At 44.4% G+C, this 23,543-nt stretch overlaps 4 protein-coding genes across 7 annotated transcripts; all 4 read left to right on the forward strand.

Annotated features, from left to right (window-relative positions):
* The first annotated feature begins 385 nt into the window (after positions 1–385).
* Positions 386–8,207, forward strand: LOC121592170 (probable G-protein coupled receptor Mth-like 3). 2 transcript variants are annotated; one of them, XM_041913545.1, is made up of 6 exons: positions 386–3,161; positions 3,247–3,379; positions 6,079–6,510; positions 6,608–6,782; positions 6,874–7,059; positions 7,253–8,207. In XM_041913545.1, exons 1-6 carry the CDS (start codon positions 2,640–2,642, stop codon positions 7,380–7,382), a joined length of 1,578 nt encoding a protein of 525 aa, XP_041769479.1. In that variant the 5' UTR covers positions 386–2,639; the 3' UTR covers positions 7,383–8,207. The 2 variants fall into 2 exon arrangements, with proteins under 2 accessions (XP_041769479.1, XP_041769480.1); XM_041913546.1 differs by having other exon boundaries at positions 7,147–7,352.
* A 667-nt stretch (positions 8,208–8,874) lies between these two features.
* LOC121594465 (G-protein coupled receptor Mth2-like) lies at positions 8,875–12,439 on the forward strand. Of its 3 annotated transcripts, none has more exons than XM_041917729.1 (7): positions 8,875–9,015; positions 9,391–9,963; positions 10,042–10,177; positions 10,512–10,943; positions 11,006–11,180; positions 11,241–11,426; positions 11,501–12,439. In XM_041917729.1, exons 2-7 carry the CDS (start codon positions 9,481–9,483, stop codon positions 11,622–11,624), a joined length of 1,536 nt encoding a protein of 511 aa, XP_041773663.1. In that variant the 5' UTR covers positions 8,875–9,015; positions 9,391–9,480; the 3' UTR covers positions 11,625–12,439. The 3 variants fall into 3 exon arrangements, 2 of the variants coding, with proteins under 2 accessions (XP_041773663.1, XP_041773664.1); XR_006004978.1 differs by lacking the exon at positions 8,875–9,015 and having other exon boundaries at positions 9,222–9,963; positions 11,501–11,686; positions 11,764–12,439; XM_041917730.1 differs by lacking the exon at positions 8,875–9,015 and having other exon boundaries at positions 9,786–9,949.
* Positions 12,440–16,253: 3,814 nt separating this feature from the next.
* Positions 16,254–17,378, forward strand: LOC121593165 (histidine-rich glycoprotein-like). Its single transcript, XM_041915299.1, has one exon. It carries the CDS (start codon positions 16,331–16,333, stop codon positions 17,267–17,269), a length of 939 nt encoding a protein of 312 aa, XP_041771233.1. The 5' UTR covers positions 16,254–16,330; the 3' UTR covers positions 17,270–17,378.
* A 5,152-nt stretch (positions 17,379–22,530) lies between these two features.
* Positions 22,531–23,529, forward strand: LOC121592734. Its single transcript, XM_041914472.1, has 4 exons — positions 22,531–22,650; positions 22,753–22,849; positions 22,947–23,079; positions 23,222–23,529. Exons 1-4 carry the CDS (start codon positions 22,575–22,577, stop codon positions 23,300–23,302), a joined length of 387 nt encoding a protein of 128 aa, XP_041770406.1. The 5' UTR covers positions 22,531–22,574; the 3' UTR covers positions 23,303–23,529.
* Positions 23,530–23,543: the final 14 nt, after the last annotated feature.

A 23,543-nucleotide genomic window follows, 5' to 3' on the forward strand; every position in this document is an offset into this window, starting at 1 on the left:
TGTAAAGCAACTCAAACCTACCTCACCGCTGAAAAGAGCTAAAAGCAGGGGAAAACAAAAGTAAAAAAAAACACCCCTTTGCAAAAGTTGTTTTGCCGTGAAGATCGCATTTATGTGGAAAGTGCAAAGGATGACAAGAGGAAAATTGACAGATTTAGTTTTAACCGATGTGACGTAGTTTGTAAAGTGTACTTAGACGTTATTGAATTAAGAGGATCACCCGAATCCAAAACCAATAAACAATGCACGTAGAAACTTTAAAACAAGTTCAAATGTTCATTAGCTGAGTCTCATTGGATTGCGATGCGTATGCAAAGAATGCACTGTAATGCGATCGATCCTCGCGAAACCGTAACCCTTAGTTGCACTTACGATCAGCAAATGCACTTACGATCGTAACACTGCACCGCTATATGTGGTGCTTGTTGAATTTGCCATAAATATTATGACTCCATCGCACATTACTCACGCACCACTGTTTCATCTTCTCCGGGGCCAGTTTCGGGTGAAAGCGGAAGTTCAAACGCATGCAATGAAATGTTCCGAAAATAAGGAAGATCCTCTTTCACACGCCCCGATTGTTTACTGGTTATAAGGAACCGGGCACCGTAGGTGCGGGGGGGAAGAGCTCGCAACGGAAATGGGAACCACTCACACGCAAATTGTTAAACAATTGGTTCTAACGAAATGTGGCGGAGGCGGTGGTAGCATGAGGATGATGATGATGATGGGACCAAAGGCAGCCAAACGAATGATCATGGTTTGTGTTGAAGAGAGGGAATGATTACATTTTTCACGATAACATAAACAAACATTCATCTCTTTCTGCCGGCGGGAAACGTTATGTTGGACTGGGGGTTTCCCGAACAGTAAAAATAGAATAGGATTTTTTTTGAAAATTCTGCATAAATGGTATGAGTAAATGTAAACATTTGAATGTATTGTTGTGCGGGGCATTAAACAGGTTGAAGAGCTGGAAAATGATCAGTTTGAAATAGTCGTTAGCATGTGGGATTGAATAAAAATTTTAAACTATTAAATATTATGGAAAACACTAAAAATATTCAATGCACAATATTGCAAAAATTTAATGCCCATGATCAGAATAATTCAAAAGGACCAAAAGTTAACAGATAAAATATTGAAATAAGTAAAAATTCTACATTCCCATGCTTCTAAAACATAACATATAAAAAAAAAAAGAAACGCACAATTATATTCAACAATTAAATATTGAATAAAGTAAAAGATTATTATGCTATTAAATACGAAAAAAAGCAACATGAAACAATCTTACCAGAAAAAAGTTCCCTACAAAAAACTCTGCGATATCAATGGAACGACTTGTTTTCCAAACACTTTCTTATCAATCATCATCGGCAAACATTACATGCAGCGGATGGCTTGCAGTCGCAGAGGGAGACATTGTCGCCTTTTACACACGCACACGCGCGAGACTGGGTCCGTGAAGTGAAACATAAAATAAATTGTAAAATTGAGATTGTGGTAAAAATGATTGGAAGAGGAAGAAGAGGCAAGCAAAACAATCGCACACAAACATACAACAGAAACCATAAGGCATAAGGAACATGCGGGCGTGTGTGTGTGTGGTCGTGTCGATTGTTTATTGACTGTAAAAAGTGTAAAGCGCCAACGGTTTTCCCTGTAACATAAACACTCTGGCTGATCGGGTCTAATGTCGGTGAAAAGACCAGAGGGTGTGTGTGTGAGTGGGGGGGCAATATAAAGAGAGCAAGAGCATCGGTATTTAATTAGACTTTCATTGTGCAACTATTAGGACTATGAGGGACTGAGTGCAGGAGGAGCCCATAAAAAAGGCCGCAGAAGCGAGCCGCGCGCTAAATATCTTGAGTTCCTGTGTTCACACTTTGGTGTAATTATGTCGTTGGTGAAGGACGACGAAGCATAAAACTTCCATCCCCGTGCGAAGGGAAGGTCGCTGGGGCGGATCAAGCGGCTGCTTCACCGAAATGATTCATCCGCGCGGCTTGGATCGCGGTGATGTGTAAGTGTGTCCGCGACTCCAATATCTTTAGTAGTGGTTAGTCTGCGAACCAACCATTTCGGTTAGTGATGTGCAAAGCGAAACGATAAGAATTCCGCGGGAATTGAAATATACACACAGCTACAGCGCAGCTGGATGATCTGTTCCGTTGTTTCGACTCCAAAACCGCGTGCCCCAACCCCAAAACCGCGTCATCCCGCGTTTGTGCAGGGTGTGATGTGTGGTGCGCGCGTGCGATATTGTTGAAAATAGCTACAAGCAGCGGACATCAACAACAGCGCAGCAGTACGCGTTCGACCGTGGCCGCGAGCTGTTCTTCTGCCTGGACTTCCTGGTTTGGGGAGTTGTGTTGCGCGAAAAAAAGGGTGTGCAAGCGTGCGAACGTTGCTACGGTGTAGTAGCATGCGGGCAGCAGCAAGTAGGCGGTGCAGTGATGATTGATTAGTAAGTGTGATTAAAAAAGCAAAACCGTGTGTGTGTGTGTGTTTTGATGACTTAAATGATAGGGTCTGAGCGGTGCGAAAGTAAAGCGTGTTAATAAAACAAGTGTCACGAATACTTACGGTACAAATTGGGTTCGGGCGCGCGCGTCAAGAGCCCCAAGTGAGCTGTGATGATGATGTGCGGTGAAGTGACGCAACGTGTGCCTTCTTATCGGGGCATGATAAGACCTCGTCCGGCACAGCGGCGGCACTGTTGGTGGTGGCATTCGATGGCATTGCTTTGCCTGGGGACGCTGTTCCTCCGTATCGGTGACGTCGCTGCAGCAAAAACTCCCTGTCCGTTGGTGGAGTCCATCGATATTAGCAACGGCGTGGAGAATGCGGACGGTTCCATCGAGCTGGATGGCGTTCGGTACGGGTCCAATCAGTACTTTCGCGATGCCAACTCAACCGTCCGCGGATGTGTGTGCCTGCTGCGCCAGTGTCTGCACATCTGCTGCCCAATGGGGTCGCCCGAAGGGGAACCCTGTCCACCGGTGGCGCTGAACGTGAACTTCTCCATGACACCGGACGGGACGGTGCACGATGTGCGCAATCTGCTGGACAGCCCGAACTACCATCTGCTTTACTTCAATCCGGAATGTTCGGGCGCGCTGCTAACACTGTACGGGGACGAGTACATCGTGCGATCGGTAGGTGATGTCACCGAAAGTTTGAAATTTCAATTTCGATGCAACATGCAAACACTTTGGGACACGTGCTCTCTCCTTCTTTCAGGACGGATTGCTGGCGTACGGTGCGTCGACGTACGACTATCGGCACTACTGCTTGCAAGCTGACGAACCGACCGCACTCGCCGGCTACTGTGAAACGGTGGACGTACTCGCGATGCATCGCATGTACTCGATCGGTAAGTTGGCGGGGAGCGACGTCGATCCAAGCAGGCGTGCATTTGGTTGCGTACACGCGTATTTTGGGCGTACTCTGGGGTCGTCCTTGGGGGCACAGCCACACGCAGGAAAATGTTTACATGTCCCGCATGGGCGCGCGTGCAGTGCATTAGTGGATTTGTTTTCGCACGGTGGCACCTTGCTTGTGTTGTAGATTTCGACACGGCAAGGGAGAATTCCGATTGAGCTAGGTCAAAAAGGTGATAACGAGTTTAGCGCGACAGTGAGGGATGTTTTTTTTTGGGGAGGACCGGGATTTAGATAAGCGTGAAATGAAAGGTAGCAATAGATAGGCCTTTTACTTTTCTTATTTCAATAGACAATCTTTGTTATTTATAACTGCCTTTGACAGTAAATGGGGTTGAAAGATAAAAGCCACAGAGACAAAGCGGACAAAACATTATTGGCTTACGGTAGCTTGCATTTGTAAATAAGCGTTAGATCACGTTTTAATGCTGCCAGGAGCAAACTAGCTATTGACAACGAACCGAGCGGTTTTATCTATTTCTAAGTCACAAGGCAAATATTGGGAGGCAACAACATCTCGATTTCATCGGAATTGGTACTTTTGCAAGGTGTGTTGGCCCGTTGCAGTGTAGCGGAAAGTCAATACGAGCTGGCCAGATACTTAAGATATTCACAATTGAGCATGGTTTGTGATTTTAATGGATATTTCATCTTTTGAACTCAAAACAATGCATGACTGAACGGGAATTATGAAGAAGAATAATTACTTTTTGTGTAAAATATTTAAAAATTTACGCTTTTAATTGCTTTTAATTGGTATTGGTTGTAGGGGCAGGGCCATTTGAGGGTTTAGGTTAGCTTCTTCTTCTTCTTCTATTTGGCGAGAGGGGATGTATCCTCCTATGTTGTACAAACGTTTGTTTTAAACAACATATTCAGAGGCTTACTCTCTCTTTAGACTTCGACTGTCTAGAGTCATAGTCTTTTGGTTCGGGAACGTCTTTCTTTTTCTTGTTGTTTTTTCTGTGTGTGTTGTTTGCTATTTCATTGTCAGCCATGTCAGTTGTTTGGATGTATCTGTTTATAGGTTGGTGTATACTTCTTGTATTAAGATTTAAGAATATCTTTTCTTTTAAATTTCGATGTTGTTTTCTTTCATGAAACGGATGATTCTTTTATCGTTGTTCCTGTTTTTCCTTTCCAATTGGTTATAAAATTATTCCAAGATATGAGAGGTTTGAGTCTCTTGATTTTTGTATTTTGTGCAGTAGAAAATTTTATGGCGTCCCGTTTCCGGAGTATGGCAAGTTGGACAATCACCGTTTTCTTCGATCTTCATTTTAGCTAACCAATATCTCGATAGGTCATGGCCAACCAGTAATTTATTTGTTGTTTTGATTTCATTTGCGCTTAGTGGGATTTCGTCGTACCAAGGTTTAAATTGGAATTCTTTATGAAATTCTTCTAGTTCTTCCCTTTCTCTCTACACTCTGCTGTGTACCAATCTTCAGTTTCTTTTCTCATTGTGTTCCTTATGTTGATTGTTGTGTCACTTATTCGTAGTTTGTTTTCAATTATGTTTTTTGATGTGCTTCCTTTTTTGGCCAATTGGTCGGCTTTCTCATTTCCTGCTATGTTTATGTGTGCTGGTATCCATCTTATCTCAGCATTGAGTTTTTCGCTTGTTTTTAGGATGTTATGTATTGCTTCGTCTATGTAGCATTTCTCTTGTGCTTCTTTTAAAATATAGCATGCTGCCTGGCTATCTGTATATATTGTCGGGTTTTTTAGATTATTTTCATTGGCAATTGTAGGGCTTTTTCAATTGCTGTTATCTCTACAGAAGTTATTGGTACCGTGTTTTTTAGCTTGAAGTGGGATGCTATATACTGATTTGGTTTGTTGTGTGTTTTATGTAGATGCCAATTCCACATTTATCTTCTATTTTGCTTCCGTCTGTATATACTATCGTTTCTTTTTTTCCAGGTTTCTGATTTGTTGTTCAAATTGTTGTCTCAATATTATTTCTCTATGAGGGGTATCTTTTGTAATTTCTTCGTCTGGTTTAGGATGAATTGGGATTTTCACTTCTATGTTATTTATTTTTATTTTTGCCATTTTTCAATTAGTTCCCTGTTTTCGGTAATAATTTTTTCTACGTATGTTTTGTTTTTTTCTGCGATTCTGTTTATGTTGGTTGTTATTTGGTTTAGGTTAGCTAGAAAAGGTTTATTTTCATTAGAAAAGATAAAATCCAACCAAACACCGTACATATGTTAGTATAATAGCCTATTAGTATGTGTTGATTTGAAATGTTTGAAATTAGTACCTAATAAGGCTTGTTCAGGAGTAAAACCCAATGGGAAAACGTGTGTATTTAATTTAAATCCATTATTATGTATGCAAATATCCTGAAGCACTCTGTGGAAAGCAATAGTTGAAAACAAACACCACCACAAACAATATCGCATTAATGCAGTGCAGGTGGAATCGATTAAACCTCGCACCAATCGCCTTAAGTAACGAGATGGTGCACTCCACCCCAAAACGTAGATCGTAATCTTGCCGAGTTTGTGCCACCACACCATCGAGTCGTCTCCCCGTGGGGTACGAGCGGATCCGCTAACGATGTTTGCCCTTGTCCCGTAACACGATACTAGAACAACGAAACTGTGCGGCTTATTCCCAACAGGCATCATCCTGTCGCTTCCCTTCCTGGTGGCAACGTTCGTCGTGTACGCCCTGCTGCCCGAGATGCAAAACATCCCCGGCAAGTCGCTGATGTGCTACGTGGCGTGCCTGACCGTCGGCTACCTGCTGCTGGCGCTGATGCGCTTCAGCGTGTACAGCTACCGGTCGGGCTGGTGCGTCGCGACCGGGTATCTGGTGTACGCGGCCCTGCTCGCCAGCTTCTTCTGGCTGAACGTGATGGCGTTCGATATTTTCTGGACGTTCGGGGGCAGCCGGGGCCGGTCGAGCGAGCGGCGCAAGTTCCTGTACTACAGCCTGTACGGGTGGGGTGCACCGCTGGCGATCGTGGCGCTCGTAGCCCTGCTGGATAACACCGAGTTCGTACACGAGTCGATGCGGCCCCAGATCGGTGCGGAGCAGTGCTTCGTCAGCAGTAAGTGCAGCAGCAGCTGTTAGATCCAGGAAGGGTTTAGTTTATCGTCCTAACCCCTTTGTGTGGTTTTTTCTCCATTGTGCGCCCACCGTCCCAGCGGAGATGCTGATTGGGTTCCTGTACATGTATCTGCCCATGTTGCTGCTCGTCAGTGCAAATGTGGCGTTCTTTGCCGTGACGGCGTACCGCATCTTTCGCATGGAGCAGGCGACCGCTTCCGCCCTGTCTGGGGAATCCCGGCGCCACACCAAGCACGAGAAGGATCGCAACAGGTAAGGGTGTGGCCCTTGTGGACCGGGTCCACCATTAGTGTACTGGAAGTTGCGACCCACTTTGTGCTCATTTCACATCCTCCCCATGCAGATATAGTTTGTATTTGCGGCTGTTTATCATCATGGGCGTGACCTGGACGGTGGAGTTCGTTACCTGGCTGGTGCGCGAACCGTCCTGGCTGATCTATCTGGTCGATATCTGCAACTGTCTGACGGGCATCTTCATATTCGTGCTGTTCGTGTGGAAGCAGAAGGTGAAGCAGCTGCTGCTGAAACGGTAAGTACCTCATTCCTTCCGATGCTCCCCCCTCCCCCCTTTGATGTGTGCCCCAGTGTTGCCAGCCCTCTCTTGTTCCCTCTGAAGGGCGTGCGGGCGTGCACCCACTCCCGTCCGCATTCCGGGCAGGTGATGATGATCGCCAACACATAGTCAGCCCCATGGCCGTGACGCCGTGTTTACCCGTTCGCAGATTCGGTTTCTCCCAGGCCTCCGCCAGTCGGAACGATCAGCACACCAACAGCACCATCAGCACGACGCGTACGACCGACCTGAAGGCAAACGCGGAGACGCGCCTGACGGATGTGACTCACGGGAATTGATGGAATGTTTACGCAATGGACGCGAGCACGACGCACCGACCGAGCGACCGACCGGCTGCAGCAGTTAATGTATTCGCGAAAACCGCGGGCTAATGTACTGCCGTCTTCAATTGGTGATCGACCATTGTTTCATGTACGGATGATGATTGACCATTAGGCGTGTGAGCATGGCCATGACCACCAACCTTAACTGGCAATCAGTGCAAGTGTATTGCTGTTTGCATTTTTTATGGCACATTTCGTCTGATCTTTTGGGGAAGGTTGAAGTGAGTGTGTGTGGACTGTGCGAAATGATGCATCTTCGATCACATGACCTCATTGTATTGTAGGGCTTTCCTTTCCTGTCGATATCGGACTTTCTACACAGATCAACACAGTCAACTGTGACTACATCGTTTTGAAAAAAAAAGTATTAAATTGATGCATCTTTCTTCTTCTTCTATTTGGCTTAATGTCCTACAAGGACTGACTGCTGGCCTATATTGGCTTTGGAGACTTAATTCAGTATAACAGTCCTTGGTACTTGGGGGACGATCTTTTCTAGGATCCATTGGCCCCATGACGAGCATGTTATTGAGTCGTACGAGTCGTACGTAAAATAATCCTAAAGTATTCCAAAGTCACACGCAACACAAATGGAATAGCGAATACTCATGCAAAAAACGGTAAATCGATAGGAACAATTCAAACTGCTGAAATATTTCACACCTGCCTTGAAATATTTCAAATCGAGCCGGTCGAGCAACAGTTTCATCGATTTTCATTTAAAAATTAAACTCCAACCGTCATTTTCAATCACGTTTTGGCGGCTGATTTTGATAAGAAGAACAAAAGATATGCAAAAATACTTACCTTATCGTATGTTTAACTATAATCGACTAAATTATATGAAAAGTTACTTAACGAGCATCAAGCATTTGAACAATAGTTATTCGAAAATAGCTTAGTGTAAGACATTCGCAATGTACATCAGTGTTAATTCCGTGTACTCCTCAGAGTACTTCTATCTACCTCTCTACATTCATATTAAACTATTCCAGTTAGATACGCAAAGAAGTACAAGCGATCGCACCAACAGCCACAATGACTCACCAACATGCATGCATTAAAATGATTCATAAATCTTGATATTTTCAACGCATTAGGTAAACACAACCATGCTGAGCCAGATAACAACCATCTGTTTGCTAGTATGCGCGCTTTACATTTTGTATATTTGGGTATGTTTTGTGCGGCATCGTCGCTGGTCGTTTGAACTCAACTACAAAACTGCTTTGTGCTTTGTGAAATAGTGTATGTTTAGTTTGCTAATTTTACAACAACACAGCGTGCAAAGAGTATTACATCGATCAAAGAATAGTAGTATTGTGTTAAGCCGAAGAATAAATCTTAAATTGTTCAATGTCAAGGCATCAGTGTTTCTGTGCTTCAAATTCTGTGTGGTCGAGCAAGTTGAGAACAATACTACTGTGTGTGTATGTACCATTCAATTCCCACTTTCTGAAACATCTTCTCCTCGCAGTGTTTGGGAGAAAGTGATTAGCCAGTGTGTGGATTTTTGGTTGTTGTTGCTCGTTTTCTTCTACCTTGCTTTCTTCACAAACGGACATTCGATAACTCTCTGTACACAATCGTAAGTATGTTTATCGCCCCTACGGATTTCTAGGATGTCGATGGGGGCGAGAGCAAGGCGATGTACTCAAAATAGAACTACCTACCAGCCGGGCTAAAGAGAGCGAGAGTAGTATCACTGTTTTGCTCCAAATCTGCTCGGCTGCTAAGGTGTTAAGTAATTTCTCCAGGGGTGGTGGTGGTGGTGGTGTCTGTCTGGAATAGGACCTTTTCGGATTTGTGTATAAACAAAGCTCGATGCTTCTTTCTGTGTGCTCTTGGTGCCGAAATCCGTTCTCTGTGCTCCCACACGCGGTGGCGATTGTTAGCCGCAAGATTTTCCCCCAGTTGGAGATGTGCTGAAGCGATTGGTCACGATCTCCGGTTGGTTTTACAGGTGGCAGATACAACCATTGCAGTGCTAATCGGAACGTGGTCCACACAAGTCGGTGGATGGTGAAGAAGTGCGTTGTAAAAAGTGTGTGTGATGCAGCTCTACAGTCGGTTCTATGCTGAAATGATCTTGATCATTTACTGTGCAATCATTTCAATTGAAGTCATCCACGGTGACCATTTGGATCCTTTCGATTGTCCCGCTGCAGAACGGATCGATCTAACGGAGGGTGTCCCAGATCCCCAAGGTTCTATTCGATTCGCCGGGAATGTTTATCCGTCCGAGAACTACACCCAACGCTCGGACCACAACCATCGCTACAGCTGCGTGTGTGCCGTGCGCAAGTGTGTGTACGTGTGTTGCTATCACATTAATCGAACGGAATGTGAACAATCGGCCCTGCCCTTAAATCGAACCAGCCTAAACCGAGCGAGCTGGAGCGACGTGGACTTGCTGGAGGAGGTTGATCTACGGGAGAGCAGCGAGTACTGGCTGATCTATGCGACGCCACCGGCCTGGAGCAGCATGCCCGGCTACTCGCTACAGATCGCGGGCCACGAAGGTGAACTTATTAATGTATGGGTGCCGAAAGCGTGGCGGAAGAGGAAGCGATAGTGCGGTAATGTGTTATGTGATGTTTATGATGCTTTGCAGGATGGAAGCTTTGCGTATGGGGCGAAAGTGTACGCGAGCAGAACGTACTGCATAAATCCCGCCGAAGATTCGACGCCGCACGTGTGGATAATGGAAACGGACGAGCATCTGGAGGTGCACCGGTGGCATTCGCTGGGTGAGTTGGGGATGCTGGGGTTGTAGTTTATGAGATCTTCTGTTTGTTGTGCGTGGAGTCGGCCTGCGTCCTTGTTGGTGTTTTTCAACTTGTTTGTATCATTATGTAAAGTTCTAAAGTAAAGGCAATCTTTAATTACATGATATTTTCCGATATTCAGAATTATCCATTAGAACGACCACAACCCTTATTCCTCAGAATCTCAAAATAGAACATGATCTTATGTTCGCTGGAAAATGAAGCTGATGCATGATATGAAATGATCAGCACTGTATTGCTAGTAGGCAACTATTTCCCGTTAAGCTATACAATGAATAATCCCTCTCTGTTCTAGGTATGATCATCTCCATACCGTTTCTCGTAGCAACGTTGATCGTGTACGCTCTTATACCGGACCTACGTAACATCCCTGGGAAGTCGCTGATGTGCTACGTCTTAATGCTGATGGTTAGCTATCTGGCACTGATACTGATCAAGCGCAGCGTGTTCGATGGTTCACCCGATTGGTGTACGGGCATCGGGTACGCGTACTACTTTTCGGTAATGTCAAGCTTCTTCTGGCTCAATTTGATGGCGTTCGACATCTTCTGGACGTTCGGTGGCAGGCGACGACGGACGACTGATCAGGGGAAATTTCTACTGTACTGCTGCTACGGGTTTGGCAGTCCGTTGATCTTCCTCGCGATCGCACTGGTGGCGGATCATACCGATCTGATGTATACGAGCCTGCGTCCAGGGTTCGGAGATGGCCAGTGTCTTTTTAAGGGTAAGGAAGGGCTTTATTAATGTTGAATTACATAAGAGAATAAGCGTTGTTTTTCATTTTAGGAGAGCAATTTGTATCATTTTTGTATCTGTACCTTCCGTTGGTGCTGCTGGTGAGTGCCAATCTGTTCTTCTTCATCAGCACTGCGGCAAAGATCAACAGCATAGAGCGCACTACAGCGGCCGCTCTTCAAGAAGAGTCGGGACGACACAGCAAGTATACGAACGAACGAAATAGGTGAGTGAGCTACATGAAGTAATCCAAATTATAGGCCCTCATTGAGCTCATCTATCGCAGATATGGCCTGTACGTCCGACTGTTCGTAGTGATGGGTGTAACATGGACGTTTGAGTTCATTACCTGGTTCGCTGACGCGCAGAACTGGCTAGTGTATGCGACGGACGTTTGTAACTGCATCAGCGGTGTGTTTATTTTCTTCCTGTTTGTGTGGAAGCGCAAAGTGTGGAAGTTGCTGCAACAGAGGTTAAGTAGCGCGAAGAGCACTGGAAGACGAGCGGGCGTAAGCTTACTGAGGGTGGTTCTCTTTCTGATTGCAGGCTTAGCGGTAAGGAAGTGCAAAAACGCAACCAGGCACTGTTTTCGGTGAGCGGTACGAGAACCACTAGCTTGGCACCGGGCCGCAAACTGTCCACCTTAAAGATGGATACTTCCAGTTTCTAGTGGTGTTTAGAAGTGAATTTTTTTCGGTTCCCATTTTCATGCCAAGTGCCACGAAAGTGGAGGTAAATAGAGTAGATCCGTTGTATGCTTTGTTTTGTGTTATGAGCTAATACCTTGTATTCGATTTATTGAACAACAGTTAATCGTCAAGATATCACCAGGACCTCAATTTTGAAGGCACATAGAATGATCGAATGTGTAAGGTACATTTACAATTACAAACTGTTTCGTAGCCTTAATTAAAAAAAAAATATTCATTATCAAAAAATTCATAAGAACAGTTAGCATTTCAGCTAAAATTTCAAGCTATGAATCCTCAATTGCTTACTATGAATCCTCAATTGCGTAGCCTTAATTAAAAAAAAAATATTCATTATCAAAAAATTCATAAGAACAGTTAGCATTTCAGCTAAAATTTCAAGCTATGAATCCTCAATTGCTTACGAAGTTTTAAATTTGTATGGAATTGCATGACCAACGATCGTCAATAATCGACCATAGTGCACTGTTTGATGTTTGAGCTATTCTCCACTAGGTGACGCCACCATAGGACATGCATCCACACCTTGGACAGTGCAATTCACAGTTTTTGAAGTAGAATTTCTTTGTGAACGCGTACAGAAACATGAAGTGCATTCTTTCATCTTGCTTTTAATTTATTATCAACGTGATGAGGTATAGATTCATAAAAATAAACGTAAGCAAACATCATGCCTATTGACTGCTTAATTTGCTGGCAAACACAATAGCAGCAGTTAACTATTTAAAAGTATATTTCTAGTCCGTTTGGTTATGTTAACAAAAACCTTTATGAATCCTCGCAAAGCAATTAGCTTTCATTTGCAAAATAAATAAATAAAAATTATCTCAAGACAAAAAAGGGCGTTGTACAACCGCCACATCCTTCAGACAACATTTCGCCAGCACCGTTCCATAAATCATCGTCGCTAGGCGATGTAATTCTTCTTGTGTCACACACAAATTACCAGAAATTACGGCTCACCGAATGTCCACCCGAAGGCCCGAAGGGATTCGCGCGCATAAAACCGGTGTGCCAACAACGTGCCAGAATAAATGAATGATTCCTTCGAAACAAACAGTTCCACCGCACTGGCTTCTCCCTTCTTGTCTTCTGCTCCCTTTTCAGAGCTCATAAATGTTGTGTGAAAATGCAGCATAAATCATGCAGCAGAATAATAGGTTTTCACAGTGCCGGAGAAACCAGCTTTCGCTGGTACCAATAATCTCCAAGTGGTTCCACCATTTCCACCCATTAGCACAAAAATGCACGTGACACGCTCCGTTTGACGAAGATGTATTCCGGTTGATTAGATTATGAGGAGGGATATCGCTATGGCATCGCTCTGTGCGGGCTTGTGTGTGTTTTTTTGCCTTCGCTTTTCGACCATGTGATCGGTAAGCGATATAACAGGGAGCTTCATCCACGGAGACGGCATCCATATTCATCAGCACACGGGGTAGACTGGGTTCCGAAACACACTACCGAAACTATTCGTTTGAATTAGACTGATTAAGATTTCGGTCCAGCAACAACGTGGGACTGGAACAACGTGTGAAAGAGTGATCGAGTGGAGAACAATATCAACCATGCTGCGGGCACGCTCGTGTGTCTGTGTATGTGCTTTATTTTTCAGTTTCTCTTCCAGTTCTCTCCACCCCTACTATTGTCCTGGCAGGAAAGTTAGAACCGTTTTCTTGCACGTCACGACGAACGAGGAACGTCGTGTTGTTTGTGGCCGCCCGTCGCCCGTTATTGTGGCATCGCTCGAAGGTAAAAGTCACCCATGTGGCTAATTAAATTCTATTACGAAGCGAAACCGCGGAACAGCACACCGTCTGGGATTGGTATGCATTTCCTATTACGTTTGTTTTTCTTTTCCGTTCTTCAATGTCCTTATTGTCGCTCTGAGTGTGTGTGTGTGTGCGAGTTGGGTTGTTTATGCAGTAGAGCATTCAGCTGCTTTAAAGCTTCATTGTACAGCCGTTGTCTGGTGGTGAGCGGCACTCGGGCGGTACCGCTGTGGGCAAGAGAAAGGCCCGAATGGTCTGTGGCAATGTCCTGAACCACACATTACTACACCCATACTACCGATACCGCACTGCTGCTTCCTTGCAAACTGTCGACACATTCTGGTGTGGAACATTTCTTGCACCGAGAAGCGAGGCAAGAGAGCTTTTGCCTTTGAGCAAGCGACAAAAACCACTTACATACCAGATTTTATGTTGCAGGTACATGTGTAAAAACCCACACACACACACACATGTACAGTGTGTTGCTGCATTTGCTTGCTTCCTACCACCGCGAGGGCACACCCGCAAGAGCGCCAAATCTGGCCACTGCTGAAAAAATAGAACTCTACAGTGCTTAATTTGTCGCGTACTGCATTAAGCCAACGCTAAAGGTTGACTTCAAACGGGGAAACGGTGGAAAGTGTTGTGTTGAGCCCGAGGGTTCGTTGAGAAGAGGTGAGAAAATGTATTTGTTGTTGTTAATCCTGGCTACATGTGGGATGGGGCGTGTGTGTGTGTGTGTGTGCAGTGGGGTAAAGAACGGTCGGGACGGGTACGTGTTTGGTGGTATTATCGCTAATGATGGAGGTTGGGTGTATTTTTGCTCACGGGGGTCCGGGGGGGTGGTATGCAACAAATTACGATTATTTGCTGAGTCAAGTGTTGTGTGAATTTAATGTTTTAATACGAGTGCTGCAGACACCCATTGGGAGCAGGAGTGTGTGTGTTTTTCTGTGAAGGTTACAAAGTACGAGAGACTAGCCGTGGTGTAATCTTTTGCTTGTTGAAGTTGATCGTTTGAAGCTGGGGAAAATATACGAATCTTGGCAAAGTACATGTTTTGTTGTCCGAAGAATAAGTTTCTCTTCAACTGTTTGTGTCCAGAATTACTAACAAATATTGGTATAATAAATGAATAATGAATATTGACTAATACTGCATTTAGTGTTTGTTAATTTCATCACAGTTTTAGTATCCATAAGTACTTCTTAAGTATCCATAATACTTCTTTCATCGATAATTTTCAACAACTCTTACAAAATTCGAATAACTGTTTCTGCTCTGCTAAGAATTTGCAGGAAATCCTTAAAACATAAAAAGGTATAAAAGACATTATTTTAAAGAAATTTTCCAAAATTCCCAGAAATTAGCAATAAAAGAGCGAATCGAACCAGAACTTGAAGAGTCATCAATGCAGTGATTGTAACTGGACCCAAGAACTTAAGAAGGTAGGTTCTTTTGAACGTGATTTGTATCAGTAACCAATACTGATTGGGTCAGCGACAACAATATATTCCGTAATCATAGCCATGGTTCTTCCGGCGGTCCCGTAGTACAGTCATCAATTTAATAACATGCTCGTCATACATTCAAGCCTCAGGCCTCAGCCCTTGGTTCCTCCGTAGTACAGACTGACTTGACTTGTACGGCTGCGTGATACTGAATAAGAGCCAAAACACTGTATAGGTCGTCGGCATGTCCACGTAGTACGTTACTCCAAATAGAAGAAGAAGAGACTATGGGGTACATATATGGTTTTGGATTAGTTCACAAATAAGTTAAGCTTGAGAAATAGAACCTAAAGTGTACCTAAAGATGAACTGGAACAATACAGAACAATGCTGAAGCAACTGCTAAGACTGTTGGGCTATTTAAAAGGATCCATATTCCAGTCCATATCTATCAAATAAACCTATTTTTAAAGCTAATATTTTAGTTGATAATTTAATAATACTAATTAGATGGTCTTTTCTACTACATAATATCCAATTTCATTCTTTTTATCTTCTTTACACTTATTTTTAAGTGCTCTTGGGACAATATCGACATGTTAACTCTTTAGGCCTTTGAAGGACATTTAAACGTCATTTCTTATACTTCGTTGCGATTTCAGCAAACATTTGCAGGAAATAAACCAAGAAACAAAGTTGTATATCATTGAGTACCTTTTGTCATTACTAATAGCTTTATTCCTCTATAAAAATGAAGTGCTTACGGAAGCGCCATGCATGGAAAACTCATTAATCGATGTGTGTGGAGTGATCTTCACATGCAAATTGGTTTCCGATCACCACATACTGAAGAAAAAAAAACCTAAGAAATCCTCAACCTTCAATCTCAAAGTCTCAGAATGAAACTAAGCCCCCCCCCCAAGTCTTGTTTCCCAAGTGCCATTGATAATGATTTTCCACACCGACACCTCTACCAAGAAAGCACACCACCAAAGGGCCTTGAGTAAACAGTAGGGCCTTTTGTACACCGGTATACCCCATGGCTGATTAAACTATTGTCAACGAAAGCTAATGTGCGAAACAACCAAAAACCTGCCGAAAAAATCCGTCATCCTTCATTGATTTGATCAGCAGAGATCTCACACTTCAGCTAGATGGAGATTGAAAGCCAGCCCGGGGTAACAGCGAAAAGAAAACAAGCGTTGAGGCGTGAAGACGAAGTCAAAAGCCCGCACGATTAACCGCCGGCGTAAGCTTTTCGTCGCCTTCGATTAGGCTCGCGAAGGGGGCTTAGGGGGATGGAAGTTTTCAACGAGGGTATAAGAAATAGGTGCACCGATCGATTGTGTCGTAGTCGGTTCTGAACTCTCGCATAGAGAAGTGATCGTGTGATTTGTGAGCTGTGATCTGTTGTGATCTGTTGTGTTGCTTGTGCCTAGCAAGATGCAAATCCAAAGTGTTGCTTTGGTTTGTGCGTGTTTAGTGCTTGCCTCAGTGAGTGCTGCTCCACGTGTACAACGGTCAGCGAATGAAGCTGCATCGAGCTACTTCTACTTCAGCCGTTCACCAGGACATTCGCTCGAGCTTGGCACACCGTTCGATGGGTTATCGGTGATCCCAACGCTGCCGGAACTGAAATCTTTCCCCTCGGTGCACATCCATCACGACGAAGGGGATGATCATCACGGAAAAGCTTTGCTAGAGAGCAGTGACGAGGATGGAGATGAGGATGATCATGCAGCGTATCGGGTGGTAGAGCACGGCCACGAAGAGGAAGGTGGCTCAGCGTACGATGAGGATCATCACGCAAAGAAGGGTGACAAGTCGGAGAAAGGATACGACAAGAAGCACGCGCTAGAACACGGCAGCAAGGGATCGTATGGAAAGGAGGATCACAAGCAACACTACGCGCACGGTGGGGATCGCAAGCATGCGCATCACGATGAAGCCTCCCACTACAACGACCATCACGCGGAGGCAAAGCGTACCAAGGGTGGCAAGCACCACGAGAAAAAGCACCACAAGAAGGGTTCGAAAACGACGGGCTATCACAACGTGTATCACAAGGATGAGTACAAGAAGGAGCACATCTTCTACGATACGAGCGATCACAGCGGGCAGTTTAAGAAGTACGGTTCGTCGCACGAGCAACACTCCAATGAGGCCGGACAGCACGCGAAGGGTGGCCACGAGGATCACGCTCACCGGGAAATTGCACACAAGAAGGCGGGCAGCAAGGAGCACGGTTCGTACGATAAGCATCATGGGGAGTTCGCGAACGGGCAGGGACAGGAGGAGCATCATCATGACGTTTCCAGCTACGACCGCAAGCACGGCCACAGCGGGCTGGGCGAACGGGGCTACAAGATTATTCACCCTTAGCGCCATTACGCGATGCGATGAAATAAAAAAGGGCCCAAAATTGCATTTGCGTTAAGCAAAACGGTAAGCACGGGGTGAGGTGGGTGTGCATTTTGCGTAATAAATTATTTGTCCCCCAACCTGCTCACCTACTGTCTTGGTGTTTTTGGTTTGCAAAGACCTTCGCAAAGGTGCGTGTGTGTGTCGGTGTGAAGGGAAAAGCGTCGGTAGAAAATTAAACTTTTGTGTACGTTTGGTACCTTATTCGCTTCGTCGTTGGTGGTGATTGTGCGTACTTTGAAGGCTGCTGTTGTCGCTGCTGCTGCTGTTGCTGCAGGTGGCACGTGCACGGTTTGCTGGAATTTGTTGAGTGCGGACGGGTAATAAACAAATTCAATATTTCATTGGCCGGCCGGAGGAGAAATATTTCCTAATCATAATAATTTATGATTTATTGATGGTTGGCGTGGTACGTACGGCTGGCACACGGTTTTCAGTGTGGGGCGGTTCTTTGGTAGGTTTTGCATTTGCCGAATGGACCCCCCACCGGTGTTTCCCATGTAGATGTGTAAGTATATATTTTCATTAGGAGGGGAGACGCAGTTCAGTTTCGGGGAGAGTCTGGTACAGGCGGTGCTGGCCGGATAATCTTGAGCCCATTGAAGGAAGGCTAATGGTTTTCCGGCAGTAGGAGAAGCGTAATGGTGAATTTTGCAGTACTTTGAACTTTGAAGGAGGGAGGGATGCATCGATGTATCAGGAAGGTCGAGAGAATATTGGGTATAGGAAAATCATCCCTTTAAGGCCGGGAGATATTTTTCGCAATCGGTAGTGTAATTTCAAGATTCACTAGCACATTTCGCGGCGGTTGGTAGAACCATATTGTCACAACATTCTGTACCGCTTCACAAAATATGTTAATTTTCCATGTTTTTTACTTAAACTGCACGAAAAAGTGTTGTAATAGGTGGATGCAAATGTTCTGCGCGCATTTAATTTAAAACTACTTTAATTTGAGATCCAGGTCGACCATTCCCTATAAATAATGAATTTACTTGATCATGAGCGCAATGAAATGATCACTAAGCACTCTGTTATACTGTTATACTGCGCAGATTGCAATATTGGGCTTAGAACAAACATTTATTCGTAGTGGATTTTCAGACATATTAGTCGTTTTTGGACTGTCTACTGTAATCAAAGAACGGTTTTAAAATAATTGAAATTTACACACACCAGATTGATGTACCGTTCATCAAATATATCACATTTCCTCAGCAACTACCGTCACAATCAACACCGAATAAATCATCGCACCTTGGAGCAAAGCATCACTGGCATCATCAAATATGACAGACTTAATTAGCATAAGATATTACACGCCCAACTTTCCACTGATTGACGTTATGCATGCATTAAAACTCGCGCTTCCAGAAACAAGCCTTAAGCTGCACCTGGTCCAGGTGTATCCAGGCTGCAACATGCTACACCACGCTGCTTGGTGGGAGACATTCGCCATCCTGATGGCATACTTTGATCCATACTGATCTAATCGTGAGCTGGTCAACACGAACAACAACAACAACAAGAACCATCTCCCTTCCGAATGGTGCACTTTCATAATTAATCGCTCGATTTACGGGTACGGTCAATTGACAAAATTATTAAAAGCAGGCCCGCCTGGTCACTTCCTGGTTCATGGGGTCTTATCTTTGTGTGTGTGTGAGTGTGTTTTCCCTAAAGGGGCAGAAGGAGTTTAAATTAAAATTAAACATTTATCATACCAGGAATATCCATTCGCATGGCAACAGGACGGATCCTGCTTTCGGGAAGCGGACAGACGTGTCATCCCGGTTTGGGATGGAATTTTGGGAATATAGCTGTCGCGCGGTTCAGCCCAGGGGGAAGAGAACTTTCACCACAGACACTGCAACGGTCCTGGTCACTGGTCAAGCAGTGTGGTGTTTCGAGGGTGGTGGTGATTGTTCCGGAACGGGTTTCCCATTCCTTTCCAAACCACAGTTTCAAAGTCAACTTGTCCAGCTCTGGTAAGAATCTGACCTTTAGCGCACCGGGATTTCGGTTTATCTCATGGTGGTAGTGTATAGTGAGGGATTTTTTTTTACGGTCGTGAAGCCAGTGGTTCCATGGGGAAGTTTTCGCTGGGAACACAAGGGAACAGGGAAGGCAATGGTCCCGTGTATTTGGCGCGTGTAAAGTTGAGGGAAATGTGATTATAAATTCAGTACTGCTGCAATCTGGTTTAGGGCTTCACTTGGGTACTCTACAGGGATTCATCTTCAAGGGAAGGGGTAGCGTCCCATCTGGTAGTTGGCAGGTGTGAATGTGAGAAGAGCTTAACAAAGGCTTACATTCAACATTAGAACCTTGTAATGGCTTCTTCGATCGGAAAAAAAGGGAAAATAACCTGGAACATAATTCACCGAAGCAGAAGATATAAAAGCTTGGAACATGTTGGGCAATTGCAGATATTTTCGTTTTAAAAAGTTCACCAAAACGGACACTAAACCCCGAACACGATGAAGCGATTTTTTGCATTGTCCTCACGCTACTCGGTGTGTTCCAAAAACATTAAATGATCTGTCAATTAAGGATCGGCAACATTTCATACTTCGAATGTCCATCCGCAGTGTCTCCGGCTCTCGGTGTCTCAAGCACTTTGTGTGCACAAATTGAATTTGTGTTTAATTTGGACAAAAATGAACCCACTTCCCCGGGCTTGACAAATTGAAACCAGCGCATTCCGATCCTACGTGGCAGTGGCTCGACACAGGACGCAGCACTGTGCGGAGACATTAGAAAATTAGCACAAAACGTCATCCGTCGCTGCAGCCGGAAAGAGAGTCGCCGTCCTTACCGGTCTAAGTGGTGTGTGGGGTTTCAGAAAACCGCACTCTTTTCAATTATCACAATTATGCTTATGTGCTTTCCCGCGGGCTCCGTACGTGTACGTGTGTGCGACTGCTGGGAAAGGGCTTGGGAAAGTTGGCGCAGTTTTTATGTTCATACCCGTGCTGTGTAGTGTCCAGTTTCTTAATTACATTACATTCGTGTGGCGAGAAAGTGGCCAGTGCTTGTTTGTTTTTTGGGTTAAGAGGACAGACCCTGTGTCCCGTGTCCCGTTGTGCTGGACGATAAAAGCGTTATCATTATGGTGGGAGCATTTAATATGTTCTGTTCGCGCAGTTGGGATAGGTTATGGGCTAGCACGTATGTGTGTGTGTTTGTGAGTGCGGTTGGTTCATGCAAAGAGGCCAGCAATCTCCAGGCGACTTCTAAAACATCCGCTGGCAAAGGTCCATTTCCATGCGATGTATAATCGTATTAAGATGTGTTTCAATCTCGATTCCATCGTTCGTAGATATCATTTGGGGCAAGTGTCTATTTCTAGCACAACTCAGACGCGAATGGATTGGGCAGCTACAATTGTGTTATCAAATGGTGTTTCGATTTATATCGATCTGGCACATCTGGATCTAAAAATAAAATCAATTGGTAGCACTAGAAAGAAAACGGGGTGTATTATTTGTATTAGCGTAATTCAACGAAAAGCACAGGATAAAATGAAGACTTGACTGGGACTGGGATTGGAATAACAGGAAAAAAGAGACTAATAATGGACACGAGATTTGATGAGCAGCATCGTGTATTAACGTGTGATGCACATTCTGTAACATATTCTGAGAAAACTAGACATGAACCGTGACAGAGTCCGGGATCAGGATATATACGAATTCTAGATAGAAATTGGTGACTACGGGCAAGGGTAAAAGGAAAAGGATACGGATCAGAATTGGGACAGAGCATACAAAATAGATGGTCAATTGCCTAAAACTGAACTTTGGTATTAGTACTTGCTTCCTCTAAAGAGATTCTAGGTACGGGATGTGTACCTGTCTAATGTTCTCTAATGGATATTGGAAATATCAATTCTAGAAATTCAGTCAAGTAACGCAGTTTGCGATAAGAAAATTATAGGTTTAAAATTCGACCAAATTATAGGCCGTGTTTTTGATTAAACCTTGGCCTCACGGTTGCATTACAGCCATGAAAATGCAAAAAAAACGATGAAATTTTGCAACTAGGAGCCATACCGAAGCCTGGCACTATTCACGATGCAAGATGCGTCTAACGATTTACATCATTCCAACAAGTGATTATTGTGTTCTATTTGATGATCTAATTGTTGAACCAGTTCCAAAGTGTTTACGTAGGCGTAATGGTTACGTCTTTCTAGTCGTTCTATACTTCTTGATTAATTCTAGATTAAAATTTAGATTTAAATGCAAGCTGGAGCAGTTTTCATCCATCGCCCAATGACGTGATGTCTTCGTCATATCATGCCATTTCTACACATTTCAAGACATACATGCGTTTTAACCGCTTGTTGTTTTTTGTTCCTAGTTCTTACAAGTAAAGCTGAGCTTGTATTTACTCAAAACTCAAATTGGTGCTTGACTCATTTGCTTACTCATGGCCAAAATGGGACATAAGGTGTTGATTCTTTGCTACAACTTCACTGCGACCGCTTCGGTCCTATGTTATCTAATCATTAAACTGTTACAATTTTGTCCATAACCAAACGCACCTCGTTGCTACAGTGCGTGACCGCTGGACCGAAACCAGTTTACGCGGTTTTATTTTGATCGTTCGTTCTCTGCCATAGTTTGGGTCTTTTTTGTTTGGTTTTGTCTACCCCATTCGCTTGTGGTTGTGTTGCATCACACCTGCTCTACCTGAAGAGGCACAAGATCAACCGCGATCTCCAATGTTGTATGTGTCGGAAACGCACACTCACACACACTCACACACACTCTCTCTCTCTCTCTCACACACACACACACACACACACACACACACACACACACACACACACACACACACACCCCCCACTACTCGCTAGATCTGTGTTGGTGTTTTGTTTATGTTCCGGTCGGCGAACATGGACCCTGGCATCACAAGAACAAAACGCTAAAATCTTGAATGGAGGTGTACGAATTACTACAGAAACCCCCGGGGGGGGAGGTGCGTAGGTCAACGTTAACGCACGAGGCAAATTAAGATAACGACGCAGTTTGGCGTGAGTCAGTCGCAAGTGCGAGCTCCAAAAATGTGTCTGACGCTCCGCACTACAGCATGGCCACCAAAGCTCACCAACACAGAAGTGCTAAACGGTGGTCCATTGGAGCATGGACCTATCGTCATCGTCATGTACATGTTTTTTCTCCCCCACAAGGGAAGGGGAATGATCGTGTGTTTCGCATAAACCTGTGCTCAGTTTCTCTTCCGAGTTTGTCGCGATAGGATGGCTTCATTTTCGGTACAGTGTTCGCTGGTGCTCGTGAGCGTCTTGGCGGTGATCGCTTTGACCAGTGCCGCAGGTTTGTTTGGTTTAGTTTTGCTGGAGTGGTGATTTTGTTTGTAGAGCTATTTAACAGTGTTGTCGCACGTTTGTCCACGCTCCGTATGCGTTCATTCCGTAGCTATCGATGATCGTCAACCGAGTGAAATCAACCGGGGTAGTTTGGTGAGGATCGCGAGAAGTCCACAGCAACCCCAAGGGTTCCCGAATTTCCCCCCGTAAGTGGTGTGAAGCGATCGACTGGGCGCAAAACTCAAAACCCCGAAACAATGGACTTAATGTAACCTTTTGTTTTACCTCCTCTGCCCCGTGCAGACCACAGTTTCCCTTCGGCAATCCGGAAATAGTCTCGCAAGACACGCAACAGAACAAAAACGGTTACGCGCAAACGACGATCTACAAGTTCCCCAACGGGATGGGTTCGTCATCCGTGTCCACAAGTCACTCGGTATGGTATTAAGAAATTAACGCCCGCACGTCGTGGTGACGTCCATGCTTTGGTGTTTCTATTTCGAATAGCTTTTATCATGTTACATGTTTACGTTACGCTGTTTCGCTTTTTGTTGTCTTGTTTTTTTCTTCTTCCCTAGGGTTCGTCCAAGCTGAGTGGCGTCACCTGGAGTATGCTGGGTGCGGGCATCACTTTACTGCTACTTAAAATGCTATACTAAAAGCGTTCCAATTTTGGTGTGGATGGATGATTCATCCGGTCACAAAGTAAACTTTAAGGCTACAATGGGTGTGAACATTTGCAGAGCAGAGCTCAGTGGATCGCAGTTTCTTTCGTGTTTTTTTTGGCAGAGTTATTGAAGCAGTGATGTTTTGGATTTTACTGAAACGATTAAAATGAAAAGACGTTGAAAAAACGACAATAAAGTATTTATATGATCGAGCTAAATTATGGTATTAAAT

The sequence above is a fragment of the Anopheles merus genome, chromosome 2L, assembly GCF_017562075.2.
Source record: "Anopheles merus strain MAF chromosome 2L, AmerM5.1, whole genome shotgun sequence".
NCBI lineage: Eukaryota > Metazoa > Arthropoda > Insecta > Diptera > Culicidae > Anopheles > Anopheles merus.